The sequence below is a fragment of the Myxocyprinus asiaticus genome, chromosome 30, assembly GCF_019703515.2.
Source record: "Myxocyprinus asiaticus isolate MX2 ecotype Aquarium Trade chromosome 30, UBuf_Myxa_2, whole genome shotgun sequence".
Lineage (NCBI taxonomy): Eukaryota > Metazoa > Chordata > Actinopteri > Cypriniformes > Catostomidae > Myxocyprinus > Myxocyprinus asiaticus.
The window spans coordinates 14942436-14970165 of NC_059373.1; the positions used below are offsets into that span (position 1 = coordinate 14942436).

General features: G+C 37.9%; 3 protein-coding genes across 5 annotated transcripts in view; 1 reads left to right on the forward strand and 2 right to left on the reverse strand.

The window, feature by feature from the left end:
- LOC127420630 (exostosin-1c-like) overlaps positions 1 to 634 on the reverse strand; it is a 66913-nt gene extending 66279 nt beyond the window's left edge. The window contains exon 1 of the mRNA XM_051663038.1: positions 96 to 634. The gene's annotated coding sequence lies outside the window, so the exon portion shown is untranslated. The remainder of the gene's footprint in view (positions 1 to 95) is intronic.
- Positions 635 to 3444: 2810 nt separating this feature from the next.
- LOC127420637 (probable thiopurine S-methyltransferase) lies at positions 3445 to 9958 on the reverse strand. Of its 2 annotated transcripts, none has more exons than XM_051663047.1 (9): positions 9855 to 9958; positions 7345 to 7514; positions 5999 to 6091; positions 5784 to 5916; positions 5434 to 5486; positions 5247 to 5321; positions 4526 to 4611; positions 4380 to 4424; positions 3445 to 3881 (listed from the first exon to the last, which is right to left on the reverse strand). In XM_051663047.1, exons 2-9 carry the CDS (start codon positions 7437 to 7439, stop codon positions 3763 to 3765), a joined length of 699 nt encoding a protein of 232 aa, XP_051519007.1. In that variant the 5' UTR covers positions 7440 to 7514; positions 9855 to 9958; the 3' UTR covers positions 3445 to 3762. The 2 variants fall into 2 exon arrangements, with proteins under 2 accessions (XP_051519007.1, XP_051519008.1); XM_051663048.1 differs by having other exon boundaries at positions 9865 to 9936.
- Positions 9959 to 15587: 5629 nt separating this feature from the next.
- The window catches only part of LOC127420641 (syndecan-2-A-like), a 47219-nt gene continuing 35076 nt past the window's right edge, over positions 15588 to 27730 (forward strand). The window contains exon 1 of one of the 2 annotated variants that reach the window (XM_051663056.1): positions 15588 to 15992. In XM_051663056.1, the coding sequence (XP_051519016.1) occupies positions 15933 to 15992 (60 nt within the window). In that variant the 5' untranslated portion in view covers positions 15588 to 15932. The remainder of the gene's footprint in view (positions 15993 to 27730) is intronic. The other variant, XM_051663057.1, reaches the window with a different exon arrangement.

Genomic DNA, 27730 nt, shown 5'->3' on the forward strand with positions numbered 1-27730 from the left:
TGATTTATATGAGTCTACGTTCAGTTACTGGTCTCCAGTCCAGTGATGGTTCATCACAAGAGGCATTCCTCTGTTTAAATAATGTGGGTTCTTACCTTATTAACCGCGCGTCAGATCATTTGGATGAATGAGGAGACGAGACTCCCGTCTGTATATATAGTCATAAAGGAAACTGAAACGCCAGTAGCCACGTTAATATTTCATTGAGCTAGTGTATAGGAGATGTCGGTGCATGGATAAAAGGATTGCCATATGACAAGGAAACAATGGTCGCAGTGTCCATGGGGTGGACTCCGCTCGGTCGCACAATTGAAGTTTAAGGTCCCTGGTACTGATGTGAACTTGATGATAAAAAGCATTGTATGGGATCAGAAATCGTAATGCGTAATGACTTGAACCATTATAGCAAAGCAGAGCCACAATACTACACCGTTATGTTCTGTATGTTCAGCAGACGCTCAATGGTGCACTCCCCAAATCCCGTCCACTCGCACCCAAACCTTGCACAATTCACTGCCGGCACCGTCCAGAGACGTTTCCCTTTGTTTGTACATCTGGACAATATTAAATATGTACATTTAGCGCCTACATATGGTATCCGTCATAGTATCAGCATTTGGGGTTACATTGTTCATTTTCTCGCATCCACAACATTCCAGTCGGGCCCGCCCCCCGGCGCTTGTGATTGGCTCAAAGACTCGGGGTGCCTTCGCGCGAACTAAATCTAAAGAAAACAGACGTACATCTGGACGGCGGTGCGCGTCACAATCGCCGAAGGTCGCCAGCCTCAGCGTCACGCTCAAATAGACGCTCTGCGGTCAGCCAGAACCGATCTGTGCAGCTGGAAGGTTGACAAGCTATAAACTATCCACCCAAGTTTAATATTAGAGTGATCATAACACTGACGTGAATCGAAATAACGCTCTCGTACACACGGCACTAAAGCTATCAAGCAGGTGCAAATAAGCCATTTGCTACAAATAAATAAGTTAATTAATTCATTAATAATAATGTAAAAGAAAATCTTTTGACTAAAACTACAATATACACTACCAGTCAAAAGTTTTGAAACACTTACTCATTCTTTATTATATTTTTTTCCCCCTTCACGTTTTAGAATAATAGTAAAGTCATTAAAACTATGGAATAACATAAATGGAACTATGGGATTTATGTTGTGACAAAACAAAATCCAAAATAAATCAAAACTGTGTTATATTTTAGCATCTTCAAAGTAGTCACCCTTTGCCTAGAATTTGCAGAAATGTACTCTTGACATTTTCTCAACCAACTTCTTGAGGTATCACCCTGGGATGATTTTTAAACAGTATTGAAGGAGTTCCCATCTATGTTAGCCACTTATTGGCTGCTTTTCTTTATTATTTGGTCCAAGTCATTAATTTCAAAAACTTTTTTTTATTTTTTTTTTATTAAATTTTAGTTTTATAATAACATAAATTAATATGGTGGCACAATTATATTTTTGTCTACAAAACTAATTTCAAACATTTAAGCATACGCCTTCAGATCAAAAGATTTTTAAGACGGTGAGAAACATTTCAGTCAAGTGTTTCAAAACTTTTGACCGGTAGTGTATATTTTAAATTACACACACTCACTCTCACTCTCTCTATATATATAGACACACACACACACACATACACACACATACACACACATGGAATAATGTACAGATTTTGCTGTTTCGGGAGGAAATTGGTACTTTTATTCATTCAGCTGATCACAAAGTATAGTCAGGACATTACTGATGTAAAAAAACATCACTATCACTATTTGAAAAAAGTCATTTTTGATCAAATCTAGACAGGCCCCATTTCCAGCAGCCATCACTCCAACACCTTATCCTTGAGTAATCATTCTAAATTGCTAATTTGGTACTAGAAAATCATTTGCCATTATATCAAACACAGTTGAAAGATATTTGGTTCTTTAAATGAAGCTTAACATTGTCTTTTTGTTTGTTTTTGAGTTGCCACAGTATGCAATAGACTGGCATGTCTTAAGGTCAATATTAGGTCAAAAATGGCAAAAAAGAAACTGCTTTCTCTAGAAACTTTTCAGTCAATCACTGTTTTGAGGAATGAAGGCTATACACTGCTTGAAATTGCCAAAAAACTGAAGATTTCATACAAAGGTGTACACTACAGTCTTCAAAGACAAAGGACAACTGGCTCTAACAAGGACAGAAAGAGATGTGGAAGGCCAGATGTACAACTAAACAAGAGGATAAGTACATCAGAGTCTCTAGTTTGAGAAATAGACGCCTCACATGTCCTCAGCTGACAGCTTCATTGAATTCTACCTGCTCAACACCAGTTTCATGTACAGCAGTAAAGAGAAGACTCAGGAGTGCAAGCCTTATGTGAAGAATTACAAAGAAAAAGCCACTTTTGAAACAGAAAAACAAAAAGAAAAGGTATGAGTGGGCAAAGAAACACAAACATTGGACAACAGATAATTGGAAAAGATTGTTATGGATCTTAACCCCATTGAGCTTTTGTGGGATCAGCTAGACTGTAAGGTGTGTGAGAAGTGCCCGACAAGACAGCCACATCTATGGCAAGTGCTACAGGAAGCGTGGGGTGAAATGTCACCTGAGGATCTGGACAAACTGACAGCTAGAATGCCAAGAATCTGCAAAGATGTCATTGCTGCACATGGAGGATTTTTTGATGAGAACTCTTTGAAATAGTTTAAGAAATTCAAATTGTAATAATAATTTTTCACATTATTAATGTCCTGAATATACATTGTGATCAGTTGAATGCCACTTTGGTGAATAAAAGTACCAATTTCTTTCCATAAAAGCAAAATCTGTACATTATTCCAAACTTTTGGCGCACACATACATACATATACACAGTATGGAGTTTTTGTGAACAATTCTTGTCTAGACTTAACATTTTCTAATGTCAGGGGTCAGGACTATTTTCTTATACATATGGTTTGATTTACTGGCAATGAGTACTTTATATACAAAGTTCAATTTCATGTTTTCACTACAAGTATCACACCCGTAACGCTTAATTACTGTGGCAACGGTTCAACCCCGTCTTATATTCAACCATTTTATATATCATTTATTTGGATGAATAAAAATAAACCTAACTTACTTGAATAAAGTCAAAATAAAAATCAGTGCATGATGCAGCAGCAGTGGCGCCAGTCCATCCAAGGCAAGGTTGAATGACAGCTGTTTGTGTAAAAAAGTGCAAATCGAGAATGCACAGGCCGGGACATTCTCGATAAGATATTAAACCCCCACCCTGATGAGACATTAACACCAAAACGTGCAGGGTTATATCTTTACTTTACTTTTAAACCACTGCCCTCTTGTGGTCAAACTGAAAACTCTTCGTTCATAGTATGAGTGATGCATGCAACAATGCCTGTAGTCCAGTTCTGAAATAAACAACATGAATATAAAATCAGCATACTTTATTAAAATATCTTTACACTGAGTTTTTTCAATTATTAAACCATTAAAGCAAGTATTTACCCAATTACAAAATAAGAAAAAAGGGTAAATTGAGAGGATGTTGCAATTTGCTATCCTTCTGTTAACCCTACTGTTATACTCTATTGGTTTATTACATTGGATGGTTACTTTTTATGATCTTCCAATCTAAATTAAAGAGGGGCAATACAGGGACAGCTGTAATTGTTATTAAGAAGGGCATAAATTGTTCCAGACAGCTACGCCGCCAACTGCCATTGTTCCGTTTGGTTACAATCGATTAATCATTGGGCCTTTGGAGTGAGAAGGTACACTTTTTCTGTCATTGATTCCAGTCCCCATGTTTTGTGTTTGTCCTCAAAGCCATCTACACACTGAAGCAATTCAATGTCACAGGCCCCTCCTGGAATGACAGAGTCATTGCAATGATTATTGACAAAGCTATTGAGAAAAACCATTTCTCAGGAACTGTGAAGGTGGGGGGTGTTAGATGTAATGTATGAGGCCGAAGTGAGTGATGCATGTCGGCTAAGACAGGTAAGTGGTTTAGGGTGGTTCTATGGAGGTGGTGGGGGGGGTGTTAGATGTAATGTATGAGGCCGAAGTGAGTGATGCATGTCGGCTAAGACAGGTAAGTGGTTTAGGGTGGTTCTATGGAGGTGGTGGGGGGGGTGTTAGATGTAATGTATGAGGCCGAAGTGAGTGATGCATGTCGGTTAGGACAGGTAAGTATGTGAGGGTGGTCCTATGGAAGTGGGGGGGTGTTAGATGTTATTAGCTCCAGTGACTTGCAGTATAACTGTTAAAGACAACAACATAGCAACATCATGTTTTGATACAGTACAAAAAAAGCTACTGACATGTCAAGATGATGTGTTTAAGAGGAGTTACCAAAACTCACCAAATAAATTGTTTAAATTCTCTTCCGATACAAAAAATGGTGGACCTGTAAGTGGCAACAGAAATCATCAAATACAGTATATATAACACAAATGCTTTAGAAGGAAAATAAGTCCTTATTCAATTTGGCTTTCCTCCAAATGTTACCTTTATACAGCTCAGGATTATATTCCAGTGTGCTCACAAGATATCTGCAGTTGCTGTCCATTAAGGAAACAAGGAGAGTAGCATACCTTGACAATGAAGACATTAGAGATTAAGAGATACAGATTAAGAGCATGGGTGTATGATCAATGCATATTATACAGTACTGTGCAAAAGTCCTAGGCACATAAGATGTTTCACAAAAACATTTGTCTTAAGATGGTTATTTATATTTTCAGCTTTAGTTTGTCAATAGGAAATATACATTTATACTCCCAAACATTACTTTTTCAAATAGAATAGAATAGAAGAACAAGGAGCCCTGCAACAGATGGCATGGCCCCACAGAGCCCCCACTGAACATCGGGTCAGTCTGGGATTACACGAAGAGACAGAAGGAATTGAGACAGCCGAAATAAATAAAAGAACTGTGGTGAATTCTCCAATCTGCCAACAACCAAGAAAAACTGTGTCCAGGTGTAAGTAGGAGAATTGGTACTGTTTTGAAGGCAAATGTGTTCACACCAAATATTGATTTAGCTCTTTTTCTGTTTACTGGACTTTGTATGACATTAATTGATTAATGAAAACTATTTGTCATAATTTTTTTTTAAGAAATCCTCACTTTGAAAGTTTTTCACAAGTGCCTAAAACTTTTGCACAGTACTGTATAATACAATATCATTAAAATAATAGTACATACCGAACTGTTTTCATTACTTACTTTGGCCTGTCACATGGATTTATAGCCACCAGTGCTCCTCTATCCCATATTCCTCCAAACTTTCCTGCAATGGCACTGTGTTTGGACAAATCCCAAAGACAGAGAGCGAGAGAGTGAGAGAGTGATGTGCATTTAAATGTGCTTCAAGTGACATGTTTAATCATCTAAAATTAGGTGAAATATGCACCTGGAGAACTTGTATAAATCACACTGATAGATGGAGATCTTTCCATCCGTACTCTGAGAACAAGGAAAATGCATTAGTTGAGTGGGTGTGACTTGTAACTCACACAGAACCATCATGCTGTCCACTTCCATTAAAGAAAGCTGAAGTATTACACTGTGGGGCATTCGTCTGAAATTAATCTGAGGTACCCGCTAAGCTACATTGTCGAATGCCATTCTAACAATACAACTAGTGACTCATTGTAGGATTTAGAGGGACTGTAAACCCGTCTAGCTACTTTTATCACTGGTTTGTGTCCAGCAAGGCCTTTAACAAGGCACTGTGGGTGCCAAAGGGAGACCTCCAAATACCTTGAACACCTTCGCTCCAGGAATAGCTGGTACTGGTTCTTCATGGTATGCAAGACTTTGATCTTCAAAGAATTGTTTAATTCCTTTTTCTGAAATTTCAACTCCAACAACCGTGTGACCCATATCAGCCAACCTAAGTAAGCATGATGGAAAACTTAGGGGGTGTTAGAAAGATTTGTAATATTATAAATTAAAATGGACTTAAGATCTCATACCATTTCATGTCTACAGCTTTTCCACATAGTGGGAAGAATAATGGAACACTCTTTCGTCCACATATGATTTTGTCTAAGTTGTTTTCCAGCAACCTACCATAAGGCACAAGAAAAAGAAATCAAGTAAACTGAATTAAATGAAAAGAGAAATTCAACACACAACAACGAGGAACAAGAAATGAGTAACAGCCTCTACACATTATGGATAATTCAAAATGAACATTATTCATTCATAAGTGACACGGGATGATCTCAAAATAATAAAGTGACAGAGCAGACACATCTCGGCTGTGATGATGCAGCTTAATGCCGTCATTGCATCAGACTTTTTGTTAGATGCACATAAGGACTTGATATCTCTGAAGTGTGTTAATGGTTGTGTCTCAATGTTGACTGATGAATTAATTGTTGCTAGTTCTCTGTCTGTGATGAATTAATGTCCTGTAGTCATTCTTGTTTATGGTGTGAAAGTAAGAATGAGGTGTGCGCAGCTTTATTTCATTGCATGTATTATGAGAAACCGGGAAGGATAGTTTATACATATTGATGACAGTTTATTATTAAAAGTCTTACACATATGGAAACAGTAATTGAAGGCTAGCTTGGATCATTTCTCATCTTGTCAAATTTATCAGTCTTGTGTTCATCTGTATACCTGCATGTCATTGCTGGGGTATTAAAGACAGCGTTGGGTTAGACACGCTTCTTTTATTCCAGGTTGTGCTGGATGGTCTGTTCCATTAGCGCAGTTTGGTGTGGGGACTGGGGGGCAATTTGACTGTAATGTTTAAGCAGAGTAAACTGATTGATTGTTGTGATATGGGGGTGTAAATCAAAGTCTAAATAAAAAAATAAAAAAATGTGTCTTAATTTAAAAATGTGTTTGTTACTGAATATACAGTATGCTTATAGTTTATTTACATGTGAGGTAAGATAAATCTCACTTTCTTTCTGGATTATGTTTACTTTAGACCATTTCGAGTAATTGAGTGAGAAACTATAAAAGGGTTATTTATATCCTGAGGAGGGAGGAAGGAGGGAACATTGCTGTGAGTTTCCCAAACTGTAAAGCCGTGAGCATCTTTACCAGTGTTGACCAGTTTCAGTCATTGACTTATATTTTGGCAAATTGATTTATTTATTTATTTTTATTATTCTACTTTTTCAAAGTCTGTGTGGTGACCTCACTCTATGAAAATAATGAAAATAAAGCACCCCTCACATCTGAAGAATCTGCCTGCTAAACTCCTATAACATACTACTACTTTACATCGGCAGAGCGCGAATGTGTGAACATGCATGATTAACTATATTGCTTGTGACCAAATGTATGAGGCCGTGATTACTTGTGCACATGAGGTTTGTGGAAACCAATTTTTCCTTCTTGCCACCTGTCCTCCCACTCTGACAAAGCCATCACTCTGTTTGCCTGGGCAGACATGTTCACTCCTCTCCTCAGCTGTGCTGATTTTTGTTTCTTCAGACTCTTGATCAAAAACTGGATTTTGGAATTAGCCTAATGAGAACAACGACACATGTATACAGTATCATGAATAACTTGTTCTTTACCTTTCCCAGCACACAATTTATACCATAACGAGTACCAAGCCAAAACAAAGAATAACTGATAAGAATGTAGAACAAGTCTAAGTATCAGATGTGACATTAATCCCAGGACCACTGCTTAAAGGGATAGTTCACTCAAAAATGAAAATTGTCTCATCATTTACTCGCTCTCATGCCATTCCAGATGTGTATGTCTTTCTTTCTTCTGCTGAACACAAAGGAAGATTTTCAGAGAAATATCTCAGCTCTGTTGGTCCATTCAGTACAAGTGAATAATGGCCAGACCTTTGGAGATCCAAAAAGGACAAAATGGCAACTCCAGTGGTTAAATCCATGTCTTCTGAAGCGATATGATAGGTGTGGGTGAAAAACAGATCAAATTTAAATCATTTTTTACTATAAATTCTCCTTCCTGTCCAGTAGGTGCCCATATGCACAAAGAATGCGAATCGCCAAAAACACAAGAAGAAGAATGTGAAAGTGGAGATTCATAGTAAGTAAAAAAAAAAAAAAAAGACTTAAAGGAGACCTATTATGCCCCTTTTTACAAGATGTAATATAAGTTTCAGGTGTCCCCAGAATGTGTCTGTGAAGTTTCAGCTCAAAATACCCCACGGATCATTTATTATACCATGTTGTAAACGCCTCTTTTATGGTGGAATCAAAAACACGTTGTTTTCGTGTGTGTCTCTTTAAATGCAAATGAGCTGCTGCTCCCCGCCCCCTTTCTAGAAGAGGGCTGTGCCTTTACAGCTTGTGCTTCGGATACTATAGCAACAACAAATCAGAACCAATATGACTGACACGTAAATACCTACGAGTTCAGCCATATATGTATGAGCAACTGTAAACGATGCAAAACATAGGCATTTTGAGTTTGTGATAGTGCTTCTTATGTAGAAAATCACTTCCTGCCCTCCATCTGCATTTCACGCCACAGCAACGCAGTGACGTGACGTCATGTGCAAACAAGCTATAACGACATAGCTCTGGTCTCTATGAATACAATCAGAGACAATGGTAACTTTAGCTGCATTAGCCGTGGAATCAGCTAACAAGCACATTCTGAAAGGCGATTTGCAAACATTCGCAAAATATAAAGTGCAATACTTACATCTTCAGGATATAAAGCTGGAAAACGAACAGTTGGTACTGATCCATGTTTGAGAGTCAAATTTTTTGAAAATCCTGATTTATATTGACCCTCATTCACAAAGCAGTCTGGTGTAAATGATTTGCACAAACATACACAAATTTTGGTATGTTTTGGGGCACATTTTTCTTCAAAAACAAAACTTGTCCACTGCATCTTCAGTGGCTCTGATGCCGGGAGTACATGAAGATTCTTTTGTTCACTTTTACAGCCAACAACCGAACACTTATGACGCTTACAAAGTTGAGACATTATTCTTCTCACTGTAGCTGCTCCAGCGCGGAAAAAAATGGCGGACTGTGTGTCAATCACTCAGGGGAGGATCTATGATAATAGGATGGAGTCCGTCACCAGTCGTGGGCGTGGCCTTCTCTAAAGTGACATCACTTTAGAGCGGATACGAAAACCAGTCATTTTGAGACACTGTTTTTGATTAATAGAAATATAAGAGAGAGGAGTGGGTGGACTTTTATCATTGTAGGGTGGTTGTGTACACACACTGCCGACTCACATTTATGTTCAAACACCATATAAAAGTGAATTTTGCATAATAGGTCCCCTTTAAATATTGATCTGTTTCTCACCCACACCGTTCATATCTCTTCTGAAGATATGGATTTAACCACTGAAGTCATATGGATTACTTTTATGCTGCCTTTAAGTTCTTACTTCAAAGTTCTGGCCACAATTCACTTGCATTGAATGGACCTACAGAGTTGAGATATTCTTCAAATAGTCTTTTATGTGTTTTGCATAGAAAGAAAGAGAACTAGTCTTCTTTTTGTTGGTGGGTCAAAAAACATGAAAACCACTCAACCAAAGCTAACTTTGCAGCGCTTACAAAGGGAAAACGCATGAACTACAGTATGTGCTTAATCATTGTGACATTGCATGCATATCATACCATGTCATCTCTAAATGCGACTAATGCAAACACTGACTCATAGCATTACATGGATTTAATTAAAAACAAATAATCGTCTGACTGATAAAAACTGAAAGTCATTAGCCTTTAAAACATTAATATTAGACAAATCAGGCTGCGGAAACAAAACTGATTATAAATCTCTCTTTGTCTTTTGTGCTGCATTTCTCATGCTTTTGAATCAATGTTTGATAAGATTTCAGATTTGTTACCTCACTTTACCAATTTCAGTATCCACCAGGCGACTTTTTCACTGCTTGACTTCTCACAGCACTAGTAAAATTTCATAACAAGATGAACAGGAAGTGAATGGTTGGCGTGGTATGCAGTACGTCACACGTAGTGCTGGCACGTACAAGCAGGAGCGTGTCCGTTGCTAGGATACAGTGGACGCTCAAAGTGCCGGTTGCACCAGCTATACGTACGTTATAACTTAGCCTAGCTGTGGCGTAAATGGGCACTAAGTCACAATTTACGTACTACTAAATATTTGAGCGTTGCACCATTAAACTTAGGTAGGGCGTAACCCAACGTACAAACTAAATATTTACGGAAGCCTCCGATCAGGAGTAACGGTTGAAATAAAAAAAAAGCAGACTCATTTTATGACATCATTGAGCTCATGTTCTGCGTGACAGTCATCAATAATTTCAACATACAGTATGATGTTGACATTTACACTCGTTTACATTCACGAGAGAGAGAAAACTTTCTTTTAAGCAGCTCTTCAGCATGAAACAGTTCTAACTGTGCGGTTTTCAGGATGCGTCGCCCAGTGTCAAGTTTCAACACATAAATTTTTTTAAATGTATATATATATATATATATATTTATTTTTTTTTCCAGCCTGTTGTATTAGTATTTATGTATCACCCCTTATTTATTTTAGATACAGTTCCTATATATTGTTATTTACACAGGGCAAACATACTATTTATCAAATCTACTTTTCTTACGTTTCGTATATTAATGGGGATATAATTTATTACAGCTGACAGCTACGTGAGCAAACAAGAACATCAACCGTAACAAGATCAAATAGAAGTTCACAGATCTTTAACACTTCTGTGTACAAATTTGAAGGCTGTTTATTGGATCAATACAGGTAAACGTCATTTTATGCGACTACGCATTACTTTACGGAGAGCTTACGACCTACTAGTTAACAGGTGGTGCAACCAAATTAAGCACTGACTTAGTTACAAACTAACAAGTAGTTACTAAGCCCTTAGTGTGAACTTTACGTCCCAACTTACGTGAGACCTTATGCGCAGCTGGTGCAACCCTACCCAGTAGTTTCCTAAATGTAGCCTGCTGAATTTTGCATTGCAATAGTGCATTGTGGATTACTAATGGCAAAATGGCAAAACTGGATTAGTATTTGTATATGGATATCCTAGGGTGTTTCTTACTATTTTACACCCAAACCAAAAAAATGAAAACAAATAATACATTATATTTTGCATATATGAACTGAACCTATTTCAGGACCATTAAGAAAATTATATATAATTTTAAAATTAAAATAATAATATAGGGTATCATAGTACTCTCTGTACTACCTTTTATTTTCACTGATAAAATCAATGTTCAACACCATCTTTTTTATTATTTTTATTTTTTATCCCCTTTTCTCCCCAATTTGGCATGCCCAATTCCCACTACTTAATAGGTCCTCATGGTGGCGCGGTTATTCACCTCAATCCGGGTGGCGGAGGACAAGTCTCAGTTGCCTCCGCTTCTGAGACAGTCAGTCCGCGCATCTTATCACGTGGCTCGCTGTTCATGACACCGCGGAGACTCACAGCATGCGGAGGCTCATGCTACTCTCCGCGATCCACGCACAACTTACCACACGCCCGATTTAGAGCGAGAACCACTAATCGCGACCACGAGGAGGTTGCCCCATGTGACTCTACCCTCCCTAGCAACCGGGCGAATTTGGTTGCTTAGGAGACCTGGCTGGAGTCACTCAGCACACCCTGGATTCGAACTCGCGACTCCAGGTGTGGAAGTCAGTGTCAATACCCGCTGAGCTACCCAGGCCCCCAACACCATCTTTTAATAATACAGTAAAAATACCATAACATACAGTAGTTGATACAGTAAAAAATTATTACGGTAATGAGAATCATCATTGAAAACAATGGGAAAAGGAAAAGTAAAACATCTGGACGTGTTACAGTGATGCAAAAAATCTAAATGGTCCTAAATGTAGGCTTCATTTTGTATATGAAACATAATTTCAATTATGTTTTGTTTTGATTTGAGGTTAAATACAGTATAACCAGGACATCTTGACAGTCTTCGAATACGATTCTCATTTGTATTAATTTCATGACAGATCATAACTATGCCTTCATCTGGACGCTGGAACTGGAACGATGAAACACAAAGCTCATAAGGTAAATAACTGTTAGTGACAGCATGCAGGTTATTTTATTACCTTGTTATTGATCTCGTGCTATATGGTTCGATTTTTGCTTGTCTGTTTTTTTCTTGTTTGCAGTTTCACAAAATCTGTAGAGGTGAACAAGAAGACAAAAAAGAAAAATACACCCACATACCAAGAACATTTAAGAACGAATCTGGAGAAGTGGCAAAAGTGTCTTTCCACTTTTTCTTTACATCAGGAAATAATTATGTCTCAGTTTAATTCTCTTGGCATGGTGGTCATTAGGCAAGATTAATTATTAGAAGCAATTGATTTAATCAGTTTCATTTTTCAAAGGAATGCTGTGGAACCTGCTCAATTGGATGCCTTAAAGACATCAATTAAAAGCTCACAAAAGGAATGTGTAACAATTCAGGATGTTATATGTAGGTCCAAATTACTCTTACTTTGCTAGATAATGAAAAAAATATGAGTCATGAAGAGTCATGTTTTTTTCATCATAACTTGGATAGTTGTGTATGCATTTAATGCATTGCAGTGGCAGAGTGAGAATGAGGCTGGGTGGGTGGGGTTGCCCTTCTGCATGTCAAATTTGTTGTGTTTCTTTGTCTTTTATACACACTAATTTTTCCATCATCAAAACTATGAAATAACATAAATGGAATTATGGGAATTTTGTAGAGACAAATGATGAAAAATTTTAAACAAATCAAAGTTGTCATATATTTAGCTTCTTCAAAGTTTGCCAGCTTTGCATAATAGCTCCCAACTTCTTGATGTGCAACCTGAGATGCTTATTAAAAGTGTTGAGGGAGTTCCCATATGGATATTTCTTCACTATCAGGTCCAACTCATCCATTATAAAAATATTTTTTTTTATTAAAATATAAAGATCAGAAAAGTATATAGGTACTGTTTAAATTTGTCTACAAAACTGATAACATTTAAACATAATCCCTTAAAATCAAAAAGATAATGAAAAACATAAATTCTGTCAAGTGCCTCCAAACATTTGTAGTCTTTTTCTCTTTCCATTGCCAGTCTCAGTTTCTTGATTATGTGTCTAGTCTGTCATTCCTAAATCAACTTTCCTTTGCCCTTAGCTTTGGAATTCTTGGAAGGCCTATGAACCAATTCAGCTCTAAGACACTAAATCCTCAGGGAGGACAAAGTGAAGAAGAGAGGGAGGATGAGGAAAAAGAGGGCACACTGCCATGGTGAGCGAAGTCCCACACGTGCACATCAGGATCAAAACCTCTGTCATGGCCCAACGATTGATGACCACAACTACAGACATATGTAGCCGTTCAAGCCGAGTTGACTTAGTCTCCAGAGCTACCACTGAGGGAGTGTACTCAGACACAGAATGAATGTGTCAGTTTTGTTACATCAACCACCATTGCATTAAAACTACCTTTTGTTTGTTTGTGTTTTTATCCCTGTTTTTCTCTCAATTATTTATTTTGCTGCCCTGGTCATTGTCCATTGTGCTATATGAATCACAGCATTTAATTATGAACTTTTCAATACTGGTATTCACTTGCTTCATGCCTAATAAAGTTCATAGTAAACAACCCCAATTAGGGATGGAAATTATTATATTGAGCATTCTAATATACAGAGAAGTATGCAAACCTCTGTAGATAAATACCATGCATTATTTTTCTCCTGTTTCACAATCAACTATACTGTAAACTTTATGGGTTATTATATATTGTTCATTAATTTTATAGTAGTAGCATTAGTATTGGATTGCTGTTTGATGTATAATGTCACGTGTATATGTTCATTAAGAGCAGATCAAGGCACAAGAGAGGCCTCAGTGTTCTGGCAGAAGGGGCTTTACCATCATCACCTCAATTGGCGGGGTAATCTAGGATGCCACTGCTAATAATCTGTGTCTGTAGACCGAGAAAGGGGTGAGTGTGTGTTTGTGTGTTTGTTGAGAGTGTTAATTGGTTAGGTTACCTTTGGGAGTCCTCAAGATCAGAAGGCAAGTGTCTCAGTTACTCCGAAATGAATTCTGTAATACCTTGCATATGCATTGTACTGTTACCAAATATTTAGGCTTATTTTTTATTTTCAGATTGTTGGCCATGGGTCACTCAGAGAAAGTAAAGAAAACACATCTCTCTCTCTCTCTCTCTCTCTCTCTCTCTCTCTCTCTCTCTCTCTCTCTCTCTCACAGTTGTCCATTAGGGGGAGACAAAGCATACAGCTAGAGTAAAATGGGTAACCATACAGTTAATGAAACATTTGCAGTATCACCAAATAGCACATTTCATGTATCTATCTATCTATCTATCTATCTATCATATATATATATATATATATATATATATATATATATCAAGGCACTATCCTTGTGGGGACAATGGAGGTTAAACTTGCCCCCCCCATATATATATATATATATATATATATGGGGGCAAGTTTAACTCCATTGTCCCCATAAGGATAGTGATATATATATATATATATATATATATGGGGGCATAGTATATATACATATATATATATATAGATAGTCCATTTTCCCCACAAGGATAGTAAAACCTGAGATCACCTACATTTTGAGGACCAGCCAGCGGTCCCCACAAGGGAAATGGCATATTAAATGATGTTTTTTTTTAAATGTAAAAATGCAAAAAGGTTTCTGTGAGGGTTAGGGTTGGGTCAGGGTTAGGGGATAGAATCTATAGCTTGTACAGTATAAAAATCATTATGTCTTTGGAGGGTCCTCATAAGGATAGCTAAACCGACGTGTGTGTGTGTGTGTGTGTGTGTGTGTGTACATGTTTATACTAAAACCTGAGATCACCTACAGTCAGCGGTCCCCAAGAGGGAAATGGCTTATTAATCATACTAAACAATGTTTTTTTGAAAATGTAAAAATGCAAAAAGGTTTCTGTGAGGGTTAGGTTTAGGGGTAAGGGATAGAAATTATCGTTAGCTTTGTATAAAATCCATGAAATGCATTGGAAGTCTATGGAGAGTCCCCCCAATGATATAAAAACAAGTTTGTGTGTGTGTATACTGTTATATATACTGTATATATATATATATATATATATATATATATATATATATATATATATATATATATATATATATATATAAAATAAAATAAAATAAAAAACATTGAAATGAAAGTGTTGTCGTAAAAGTATTTTTGATCTAACTTTATTTAACACTGTTCATGTTACTGTGTATTTATGTAGTTACTGTGGTAACTGCAGATTAATACTTTTCAACTACATGTATTTGCGGTGCAATTATTTTGTAGAACTGCATGTGCTTACATTTTGTTATGACCAAAGTAATGAATAATAATAATATGACATAGGCTATGTGTAACACGGACAATGCAAAATAAAGTGTTAGCGTCTTTTTTTGACGACAATCAACCCAGGCATGAAGTCTTAAAAATGAAAAAGAAAAATACTATAAAAGTTTCAGTTACATTTGACTCCCTCTCTCTTCGACCATACGCCCATTTGGTCGCGCTATCTGTCAATCATTGCTCAAGCTCTCCCTCTGTTAGACCTGTATTTTCCTCTCTCAGTCCTGCGGGTGGCTCGACAGCAAAGCGTATGGTCGCGAGACCTTATGTTAAATGTACCTTTACGACACAAGTGCAGAATTAAACGCGTACGGCCGTAGATCCCACCTATTTTAGGGTTAAAAAAGTGCGCGGAGGAATAAGCAGAGAAAAGCAATACGTATCCGGTGGGATTTGAGTCCTCCTGAGAGAGAGTGAGATTGGAGCGCGCGCGCGAGAGAGAGTGAGAGAGCGCGAGGGAAGCTGGAGAAGAGTTTCTCCAAAAGTGGAAAACAGACGGAGGGACGATATTTCATTTTTCTCAACTGAAGACGCACATCTTTCTAAGGAATTATGAGGAACGCTTGGATGATTTTAACTCTCTGCTTGACAGTATTTCTTTCAGGGGAAAGGGTGAGTTTCGACCGAGAACAATAAGCGATTTTCTAGGGGGTAGTTGAGCGTGAACTCAAGCAGTGTTCGGGAGCCGTTCAGACATAGAGTGTTCTTGCGGTGCGTCTGGTTTGTTTTTAGTGCAGCGAATAGAACAGAACTCAGGTGCCTCTATCGAGACGCGTTTTAGAAGTTGACCTTATTTTTTAACTTCACAGTGTCTCAAAAACTCGGCGCTCCTGTGCGAGACGCTGAAAAATCAGCTTGACGCATTTGCATAGAAAAACAAAACAAAAAAAGACGGACACAAAAACGGTGTGAACGACCCCTTAATATGTAGCCAGTCAAAATGGGCCGATATTGTCGCCTGGCTTATTCATACTTTAGAATGTTAATATGTTTCAAATAATTAAAGGTAATGTAGCAATGCATCAAATGAAAAGGCAGCATTTATGCATCACATGAGAGGTAATGTAATGTAATGATATATTTTCACGAGTTACAGTGTTAAAAAACAACTAACTTTAGATTGTGGACGCATTTCGACATGTACAAATATTGACGAATACAGAAACAGCTTTTTTTTTTTATTATTATTGTAATTAACCTGTTAATTTAAACTTATATAGTAAACACTATTGTAAGCTACTGTTATATAGGTTAATATGTGGGCTGCATTGGAAGGAATCTATTCAGTGGGAACTTGTAATCTGCTTTCTAGTCAAGAAAAGACTGAGATTTCAGCATACATTTTGACTGGACCACAAACCTTTTCCATTACAGGCCAGTAGCTCCCATTTTCTCAGGCATTTCTTTTATTCAAATGCAAAATGTTGTCAACTACTTTACACTGATCAGCCACAACATTAAAACCACCTGCCTAATATTGTGTAGGTCCCCCTCGTGACACCAAAACTGCGCCAACCCGCATCTCAGAATAGCCCATCACTGAGATCACATTTTTTCCCCATTCTGATGGTTGATGTGAACATTAACTAAAGCTCCTGAACTGAATCTGCATGATTTTATGCACTGTACTGCTGCCACATGATTGGCTGATTAGATAATCGCATGGATGATTGTTGGTGGGCTGGTTTGAGTATTTCTGTAACTGCTGATCTCCTGGGATTTTCACATAGAACAGTCACTAGAATTTACTTAGAATGGTGCCAAAAACTAAAAACATCCAGTGAGCGCTAGTTCTGTGGACAGAAATGCCTTGTTGATGAGAGAGGTCAACAGAGAATGGTTAGACTGGTTCGAACTGACAGTGTCTACGGTAACTCAGATAACCTCTCTGTACAATTGTGGTGAGAAGAACATCATCTCAGAATGCGGGTTGGCGCTGTTTTTGGTGGCACGAGGGGGACCTACACAATATTAGGCAGGTGGTTTTAATGTTGTGGCTGATCGGTGTATTCCTGCTTAAAGAGACCAAGTGCCTTGTGGTGCAGCTTAATTTGCAGGAGCTGTAAATCAGACACTAACCCTGTTTTACACATGGTCACACTTGGCTCAGTTTGCTGGCATGTGAACACATGCAGTCAACAGTGTTTCTCATGTCTGACTGTTTCGCATGAGGTTTCTCGTTTCTGCTGGCTCTTAAAAGTCACCATTACACCTGTAAAATCAAAGAAGAAAAAAGTTTGTCTCAAGCAAAGGATGAAAAATGTGTTCTGGAGCATCACAAGTATTTTTATTTTCATAATTCATTAATGTTTTAGGGGATTGACTTGTATTTCTGGCTGATTCATTATACAGTTAATTGACATGGCATTTGATGAATCCATATCCTGAATAAGCCATTCCCTTTTTATTATTATTATTTTTTTAATGAAATGCCAGAGGGTTGGCACCCGCACTTTGTAATTCCATGGTTGACTGGCATGCTGGTTTGTATTGTCTCCTCCCATTGATCAGGAGCTCACTCAGTCTGCCCTGCAGCCGTGACAGTAGCATCAATCTCAATGAGACCCAGCATAGCACATAGATTTTCTATACTGGCATCATGTACACAGAGCAATTAAGGTTATCTGGCTTGATACCACCAGGATGATCCATGTGTTTGCCAGTGATGTGCCCGAGAGACCACATTGTGCCCCTCAGATAACCAAAAACAACAAGAAATGGTTTGGAAAGACTAAATAATTATGTGCCTCATGAATTGATAGAAAGACCATGTCCTTGGGATGTTTTGTCTCCTTTTATGCTTGTTTGACCTCTGCTTTCTCTGAAATTGTATGCTGCAAACCTGTCATGATTTGGTGTGTCTGCGGACAGATGTTTGAGTATGTAATTAGCATGGTGTTTTGGTGGGAAGTGTGAAAATTCCCTTCAAAAATGGAGATTTTATGCAAGGTCACTGCACCCATGTAGTCTGAGACAGATCCCAAGAGAAAAGTTTTCACACAACCAAGCAAAATCAAATGAAACTTTTTTAGTGTTTTGAAAGAAATGAGTGTCATAGAAATAAACAGCCTGGTCTCATGGAAATTAAGTGACCATGGCAGCCACATTTTTGCAAAACCAAAATACGTGCCGTAATACATGTTTGGCTGCAGTGTCCCAGTGAAATGTCCAGCGGGCGGCACCAGAAGCGAGTGAAATGGTGTTGTAAAAAAGGTTTTAAAGTGAATATTAGATGGAAGTTTTAATGAGTAAAACGTATCTCCCAAACCTAAAACTTTAACCTAAATCTAACCAATAGTGATCAAAAATCAAATGAGAGGTAGACACAAAACAGACATCCTTACCTTTAACCAACACCTACACATAACCAATAGTGTCCAAAAACAAAATGAGAAATTAAAAGCACATTTTCTGAAGCAACCACATCATCTCGTGTTGCTTCTGTAACTTTTTCGTCTTGCGTGTCAGCTTGCTTGCTTGACTGGTCTCAAACCATGTACATCCAAAGTCCACATCCAAAGTCCAACACTCTTATGTTCAGGTGAGCTAGCACGGAAGCTAATCACATTGGGAAAAGTGTATAAACGTAGGTGAGTCTGTAATACAAGCATTAAAATGCATCGTTTTTAAATTATGCGTTATAGTGAAAGTGTTTCGATATCATAACATAGTACTGTGTGAGTAATAGTGTGGAAAATAAGTGTTAATAAATTAATAATCAGTTGCTGTACTTGTGAATTGTGTAAAAGTGAATAAAACGCGCAGTTGTAGCGCCTCGTAAATGTAAAAGTCAGTTTGCAGAAATTTAGTTACAGTTATGTTCAATCTATGAGACTAGGTGGAAATAAAGCAGTATGAGACATGCTAATTATCTTTAAGGGAATATTCTGGGTTCAATACAAGTTAAGCTCAATCGACAGCATTTGTGGCACTTTCAATGGAAGTAAATTGGGCCAATCCATACATTTAAAAATATTCACTGTTTCAAAAGTATAGCCACAAGACATAAACAATATGCATGTTAACATGATTTTAATGTGATAAAATCTCTTACTAACTTTTTCTGTGTAAAGTTATATCCAATTTTACAACTTCGTTGCCATGATGACATAACGCTGTGAACCCTGTAATCCTGCAAAAACAACGATTTAAACAACTTTAAAGCTCAAATAATGCACAGGTTTTAATAGAAGAATTATTTTAAGTGCTTTTATACAATTATAAACTTCACATTTCAGCGTTAAAACTTTCAAAAATTGGCCCCATTCACTTTCATTGTAAGTGCTTCACTGTAACCTCGATTTTTTGAGGGACAAGTCGAAATCGATTTTTGTGGTCATCAACATTATGCCACAAATGCTGTGGATTGAGCCTCTAATTTTTTTTTAACCCAGAATATTCCTTTAATAAAATTGTTGCCATGTCAAGTTGGGTTCAAATCTACCTTTTGAAAGCATTTCAAATAAATGGTAGTATTTGCATAAACAGAGCTATGAATGCATATTTATTAATGTAGGTTGCTAAATGTTAGTAGGTCATTGCACCATTTCCTAACTCTTGCATATTTTAGATTTGACTACTTTGATTTGTCACCACTTTACAGTTATTTTTTTTTTAACTTTATCCAGTGTGGTGTAACTGTGATGTGTCCATGATGAAATGAATGACAGAGAGAGACATTTGCACATTGACCGCATTCTCATCCTTCAATCCTGTCAGTCTCCCACCTGAGGCTGTTTTTCTGTTCCTTATTAGCAAGGCGAATGGTCACATATCCAGTTTAATCCTGCGTACTGATGCATGGGGTCTGCAGATAGGGCCATCCTGATTAATGCCCTTTAGAATTGTTTTTGGTAAATATTCATGGTTAAGATTGGAAAATTTGCTTAGGAAATAATTATAGTTTAACATATTGTGCCATTCATTAGATGCATGCTGCAGGATTATCCATTAATGAAAACACATACACAAATCAGCAGGGAGGCTGTCAGCACCTTTAAAGGTGAAGAAATTAAGGACTCTCTGGATGGCTGTTTTCTTCTTTTTAACACCTTGCTGAATAAAAACAGTAGGATTCTCACAATTAGAATATATTTAACGTTGTAAAGCAGAGCAACTGTAGATAAATCTTCCTGTTAAAAACACCCATTTTTTCTTCTCCAGTGTGCATATAAAATGGACACGTGGGAGAAAAATCTTACATCCCACCTCAGTTCCCTAGGGGGCTCTTTTTGGTTGACTTTATTTGTTCCACATTGCATAATCCTTAATGGCCTCAGCAGGCATTGGGCTGCTAGGCCGGTAAAGGAATCCCAGTGCGCTCTTGTTTTGTCATCAGCCATGCAACTCCAACCCAGCCGACTTCTCTTCCTGCAGCTAAGCTCGTCATTATTATTACCCTGTCTTCGGTTACTCCAAAGAACAGTGGTGTTATTCTTTATCTTCTTTCCCAGCAGATGGAAAGAATGAAGAGGCATAGGAGAGGAGGGGGGAAAAAAGAAGATATGCCTCGCTATGCTCTAATGGCACATGCCTTGCTTTTGTTTATGTCGGCACCATAAACATCTGTGAGACGAATGTGCGTTCGCTTCAAAGCAGCACTGTTCTTTTTTTTTCAGTTTCTCTTCTCTGAGAGTTGGAGGCAGTTCTTTTACAGGGATAAAGTTATGCATACTAGTGGGAATTGACAAACAGCACAAGCAGAGTCGAGTTCAGAGGGAAGCAACAGTGGCAGACCAGCACAGCACACCAGAATCTCTCTGTGCTGAAAGTTGTGCTGCCAAAGTAGTGCTTCGGTCCTGTTACTGTAGACAGTAAGGAGCCTCAAGGGTGCAAAGCCATGACCCAAAGCCCTCCCATGTGAACACATGGGCTTGTGGTGGAAAAAAATCCTCAGCTTACTCCACCATTTAAAAGGCACCACTTTCATTCCCTTTCTCACTTTTCTTGCTGTTTATTAGCTTAGCAAATGGGAAGTTCCTTTGGAGGATTCCGGTTTAAGAACAGCGATTGAAATGTAGGGGGGCAGTTTTAACTGCTCTGCTCTTTGTGTTTATGACATCTGAGCCTGGCAAGATGTTTGTGCCAAAGGGAATGTGTGAGATCCCTTGTTTTATAAGGCTCGCTGCTCTTCGCTTCGTCTCTTTTATTGGAAGAAGCTTTAAGAAAGTGAAGTGAAGAGGCTCCTGACTGTGCGAGCTGATGAGTGTAGAAGCCATCTTGTGAAGTGTAAATTTAAAAACCAGTGTGAGATATAGACACCATCTGTGTGCGGCAGGGTGCATTGCTCACCCATTCTCATAGCTTGATGTTGTGCAAGGTTGTAAAGGCTCAGATTCTTTGAAAAATAAACAACCACTTACATCACATTAGCCAGAGTTCATCCCAATCAATTGCTACTGAGACTTTATTTGTTGCTCAAATTTTTTTGTTGGCATAATGTGTAAATTCTGCTCTTTTGCTTTATTTATTTTTATGTTAGTGGTTTACAGGGTGAGCTTATGCTTATTGCTGCAGTTTGAAAAAATTAGCATGCCCTGTTTCTTTGAAGTTTGGTTAAGGAACTGCCCATCATTGGAACTGCTGGATGATAAAACGATCTCAATATTTATCGTGATAAAAAATCCACGATATCGATGATAAGCTTTTGAGTAACTTTCAGTATTTAGCCTATGTTCTACATGTAGACGATCAGGTACGTGTCGCTAAAAACACAAGCAGTTCGCTTTCTCAGGCTACGTTTCCACTGGCGTGGAAGAAATACGTTCAAAGGCGCTCACAACGCTAGGAAACAGCTTGCTCTGCACCGCTGTCAATCCTACAGTCCACCTTGCGAGTGTGGCGCTCGACTTCTTTACGGCCAGACTGTATGAATTTGCTAACGTTAGCTGCCTTGCTAACGATTAGGCTACGCCAGACACCACGGTCCGGGTCCAGACCCCAGATTGATTCCATCCGCACTGCAAGTCTTCATTGTGCCCTCTCATCGTTTCTAGTGAGCAGCGCAACAAAACAACAGTGCTGTGTACACAAGCTCTGATCTTTCTGTGCTGTATACTTGAATATTTTTCTCTAGCACCAGACATGCATCATTTATGCCCTATCCCGCTCCGCACGCGTCGCCTCTTTTCCCCGCATGTGGGTAGACGTGGGGCGCCACATAAGTTAATGTGGTTCCAAAGCGCCTTTAGACCTTAACGTATTTTCCTTCTATATGTAGCTTTATTAATCAGCATGTTATGAGCCTTTAGTAATAAACATGTAGATTTCTGTTCTAATTTTGTGAACATTAATCAGATGTCATCATCTCTGGCATGGATGACAAGGAAAGACAATAAAATTACTAGTTAGTAGCTTAGTCTTTCTTACTTTAATGAAAATAAAAAAATGTTCCATTCAGACTTTTACGTTTTCTAAATTTTCTCTCAGGGGATACACCTGAACCATCATTCCACAGTCACAAGGGCTTCTATGCCCCCATACTTGGGTATCTAAATCTAAATAAATGTAAAAATATATCATTTGGATGTAAAAAATATTCAAACAATATTGGACAGCTGTCATTATGCTTCAAAACGAACAGATGATCTTTTAACATTCATTTCCAAATGCACTCGATTGATAAACTTTTGGTAAAAGATCCCTCAGACCCCACAGCTTTGGCTGTCTCTGGGCACACAATGCAGTTTTGTAGTAACTATTTTGACTGTTTATGATTTATTTTTTCTTCTTCTTTTCTTCTGCCAACTTGGAAATTCTAAAAAATTTGCAATGTGCAAATGTGAATGTATATCATGATAAATATTGATATCGAACGATGTGAAAAAGAATATCGTGATTTTTGGCCATATCACCCAGCCCTAACATAAATGGATATTTAGGCATGCTGTCAGCAGGTTTCATCATGCTTTGATGAATGTGTGAATGTGAAATACCTGTAAACTAAATCCAATTTGCATTAAATGCATCTGCTAACGCTTGTTCGTGTGATGAATGTATCTGATTAAAATTAACACTAATAATTAAAAAATCCTTTTTCGAAAATAGCTGTAAAAAAATTAACCATAGCTTGAGTGTCTTAGATTTATATTTTCTCAGCATGTATTCAAGCTTTTCTTTAATTTTCACATGCACCACATACCAGTGACAATCTGACGTGTGGTTGTTATGGGGACTATCTCAAAACCTGCACTTAAAAAGCAGAGTATTTTACACTAATTTTGATTGCTTCAGTGCATGTGGCCTTGCAATGGGTAATTTAAAAAGCAACTTGGGAGATGTTTAAGAGACTCGATTAAGAACTTTACTTGCCATGGCAGATTCTGAATACTGAACACCCTACCCCCCAGCTGTTCTCAAACATCGATTGCACACTGATACTGGTGGCACCATATCCAATATCTTTTAACTGTGTCCACTTAATCAAACCTCGAGTAGGTACGTTGCCTAGAAAGGGATTGCGGCTGAGAGACAAGTGTCCCAGGTGGAGATTTGGTTGATCTTTAATCGTTGTTGTTCAGAAAGCAAACTGACCCTGTGGGAGTTTTGATGTGCTCAGACGCATTAATTCGACAGCTCCACAGGCTGCCATTAATCTGGCCTAATGCACTCCGTTTATACCCATTTGTGTGCTGTAAACGGCACTCTGAACTCCTTTCTCGTCAAGTAGTCTTCCGTCACTCTCTTTAAATGAGAACAGGGTGAATTCATAAAAGCCTGTCAAATGAGTGCATTGTCATTGTTTGCTGAAATGAAATTGACACGTTCAGCCCTGTACCGCCCATCGAGGGCCACCAGTCTCATTTCCAACAGTACAAAACTGTAGAAAAATGGTGGTGCTCTGGCCAAGCCCACCTACTGAGGCAGATCACATATAAACATGTAATCAAAAGAGCTGTGTATGAGTGGTATTTAGGCTAATGTTCACCATCCATCAAATTCAGGATATCTTGCATGCTCTGGCCTCAGCATCCTTTGTTATTGCATATAGGCCCCATAGGATTTTAAACACAGCTTTCTGGCTCTGTGTACTCTGCATCTGTTCCTGCTTTGTATCACCTTCTTAGCTATTCTTCAAAGTCCTGCAGTAAATTTTGTTGTTTTTTTCTCCGCTTTTCATGCTGCACTGACAATATGAATCAGATTTGATACTAGGATCATAAACATTTCTACATAGTTGGGGCCCCATTCATGGAAAAACTCAGGAAGTTTACATGCACAGTTGTTATTGAGCTGCATCGGGTTTTTGCATAATCGAGCTTAGGGATGTAACTGTGTCACGTTTTCACAGTCTACCACGGTTTTAAAAAGAGATGGTTATCACACGTTGACATTTATAATTCACAGTATTGCATTCACGGTAAAATCCAAGTAAAGGAATGAAATTTTCCATTGCAAATATCAGTTAAATTAAGAGAGAATTGGCTAAATTTACACAGCATCATATAAACTTGATCAAATAAATCTCTAAATTGCAACATACGTACGTCTCGTGTTTCACACAACCGTCGCTTCATTTTAAAAGCCAGAAGCGTGAACTGCACAGCAGAGAGAGAGCAGTGCACTAAAATGTCAAATCCTGAACCTTTACTCCCCCCGCCAAGCAGCTGAAATCCGCAGCATGGGAATATTTTGTTTATTTAAAAGACCCACAAGGCACCTTCAATGTTGATGGTTACCCAGTTTGTAAACTTTGTTTGAGTGTTGGCTCAGGCAGGGAACACTTCAAATCTGAAAAGATTTGTATGACTACCTGTATTTTCCGGAATATAAGTTGCGTCTTTTTTTTTTCATCGGAAAGGCCCTGCGACTTAAAGTCCGAAGCGACTTACGGTATATACATAATTTATACATAATTAATGTCATGTAAAACATGTAAGCTTGCACTCAAACAGATGAAAAAAAAGTCACAAAAACAAATGGGGAACGCCAAAATGTAGTGAAATGAAGTTGTAATCAGACAAGGTTGTTAAGGTTGATTTTTAGATTGAGGTTTTAATAAGTAAAACGTACCTCCCTAACCTAACACTGTACCCTAAAACTAACCAATAGTGTCCGGAAAGATAAATGAGAGTTTAACAAATCAGACATCCTTACCCTTAACGAACACCTAACCTTAACCGATATTGTTTTAAAATACTAATTCGAAATAAAAAAAGAAAACACACAGTAACTGAAGCATTCATGTCATTATGTGTCGCATCTATGCCACTTTCACTTCCAAAAAAAAGTTTTTTTGATATCATAACATAGGGGGGGAGGGTGTAATAGAGTGAAAAATACGTTTTTATTAAATCAAAATCAGCAATTGTACTCATGATTTGTGTGACAATGATTAAACCACACAGTTGTTGTAGTGCCTCTACTGTTCATTTCACAAGGAAACTGCAGCAAAATGTAGAAAGCAGCACACAGAAGTCAGTTAGCAAAAATGTATAGAATAACGTTCATTCTATGAAACGACGTTGATTCTGTCCATCATAACATTATTTTTCTAACAAACTCTGAGTTTCATCTTACTCATAGTAAGAACATTCTGTCAGACAGATAATTAATGCACAGCAAAGAGGTTTGCAAACATCAGAAATATCCACAGATAGACAGTCGCTAACATTAATGAATGAATAGAATACAACAGACTTATTGTTTTACTCACAGACTAAAAGCTGATTATTTGTCTACACATAGAGTTGCAAAGTATAGAGATGAGTATTTCCTGAGGTAATCTTTATCCAATCTTGATAACAGAACGCGTCTGACATGTTGGGCAGATGAAGGGAAGTCGGGACTCAGGCGACTTTATTTCCGGAAAATACGTTATACCATAAATAAATATTCAACTGCTAATAGTGTAGCAAGGCATCTTAATACCGTGATACCATAACACCGCTGTATTTTTGTGAAGGTTATCATCCCGTGAACTTTTCATACCGTTACACACTGCTACAACCTTGATCTGTCTGCCCAAGGAGACATTATAATACACAATGTGTTCTTTTTTTTTTAGCTTATATGTGCACAGTGCGTGAGGCCAACTGTGGTCCGATTAACGTGTATACATGCTGGACGAAGCCTTGCATTATTGAAGTATTGTTAATCCGACTTCGCAACAGACTGATTTAATTTAGGTTGGACTATAGTATTTACATGATATTTAAAAAAGGTTAATCTCATTGTTTTAGGCCATCTGAATTCAGATTTTAAAAGTGCATGTAAATGTACTGGCTGAGAAAACCTGAACAATTCTTGTATTACGAGGGATAATTAATTAAATGTTTACTCTTTGTTATGCACTAATAATGAAGTGGGCTGAGACACCATTTGGGGAACTCTTGATGTTTCCTCTTTGGTGTGGCTTGGGTAGCCACTAGACAAGTGCTAATTCAGTACAGTGCTTTCCGCACCTGTTACCAATTAGCCTGACAAACATCAGATCTCTGGTTGTTTGATGAACAAACTAACATTAGCTATCAATTACGCCTCAGTGTTTCCATACAACAATCAAATCGAGTCTTATCTGTAAACATTAGATCTGGATCCCCAGTCAGTCTGGCTCTTGGTGCTGTTTTGAAGGCAGGTTAGCCATATGGTATCAGTAAAACACAGGGTGGAGTTGAAGGGGGCTTTCAATGGTTCTGGGACTGGAAAAAGGAGACTTGCAGCTTTCCTAAACCACACGCATTCCTTTAGAATTATAACAGAGACTAAAAAAGAGCAGGGCTGAACAGTGTGTGTGAGGTTTGGCAGAGATTTGAATCTTGTTTTTTTGTGATGCATTTTGTCAACAATCTGAAATGCAGTGTTAGCTGAAGCAGACCATTATAAAGTCTTGACATGGAGCAGGTCCCTTTCTGTTCTGATAAACTCTGCTGTGTCAGAGGTCTATTGAGAAGAGCAGCCTTCTCTTTGTCCTCTTCCTCCTGTTGCTTCCCTCTGCTCTTCATCATGAAAGATTTAAAGCAAGCTCTGGTACAGGACCTATTTCTGTTTGGCAGAGCTGAATTATTTACATAGAATGAAATATAAATTTGGCCATATGCTTTGAGAATCCTCTTGAGGCTATTATGTTTCTGTTGTTAGGAAGATGAGAAATATGTAGAAAGTCGACAAGTAATTTTCTTTCTGGCATTTGGTCCAACCTAAGGCAAATACAATTGGTACCAATTGTGAAAATGCCTCTCTTTTGCATTCTTGTCTGAATAAATACAAAAGTCTTGCTACAAATATTGTTAGCATTACAATTTGAGTGAAATGTTGAATTTTGGATTAAATTAATTTCAGAATTTCTAAATATTTGGTGGGTTCTTCTTTCGGTTTAATAACAGCATGCACTCAAGCTATCATGGACTCCA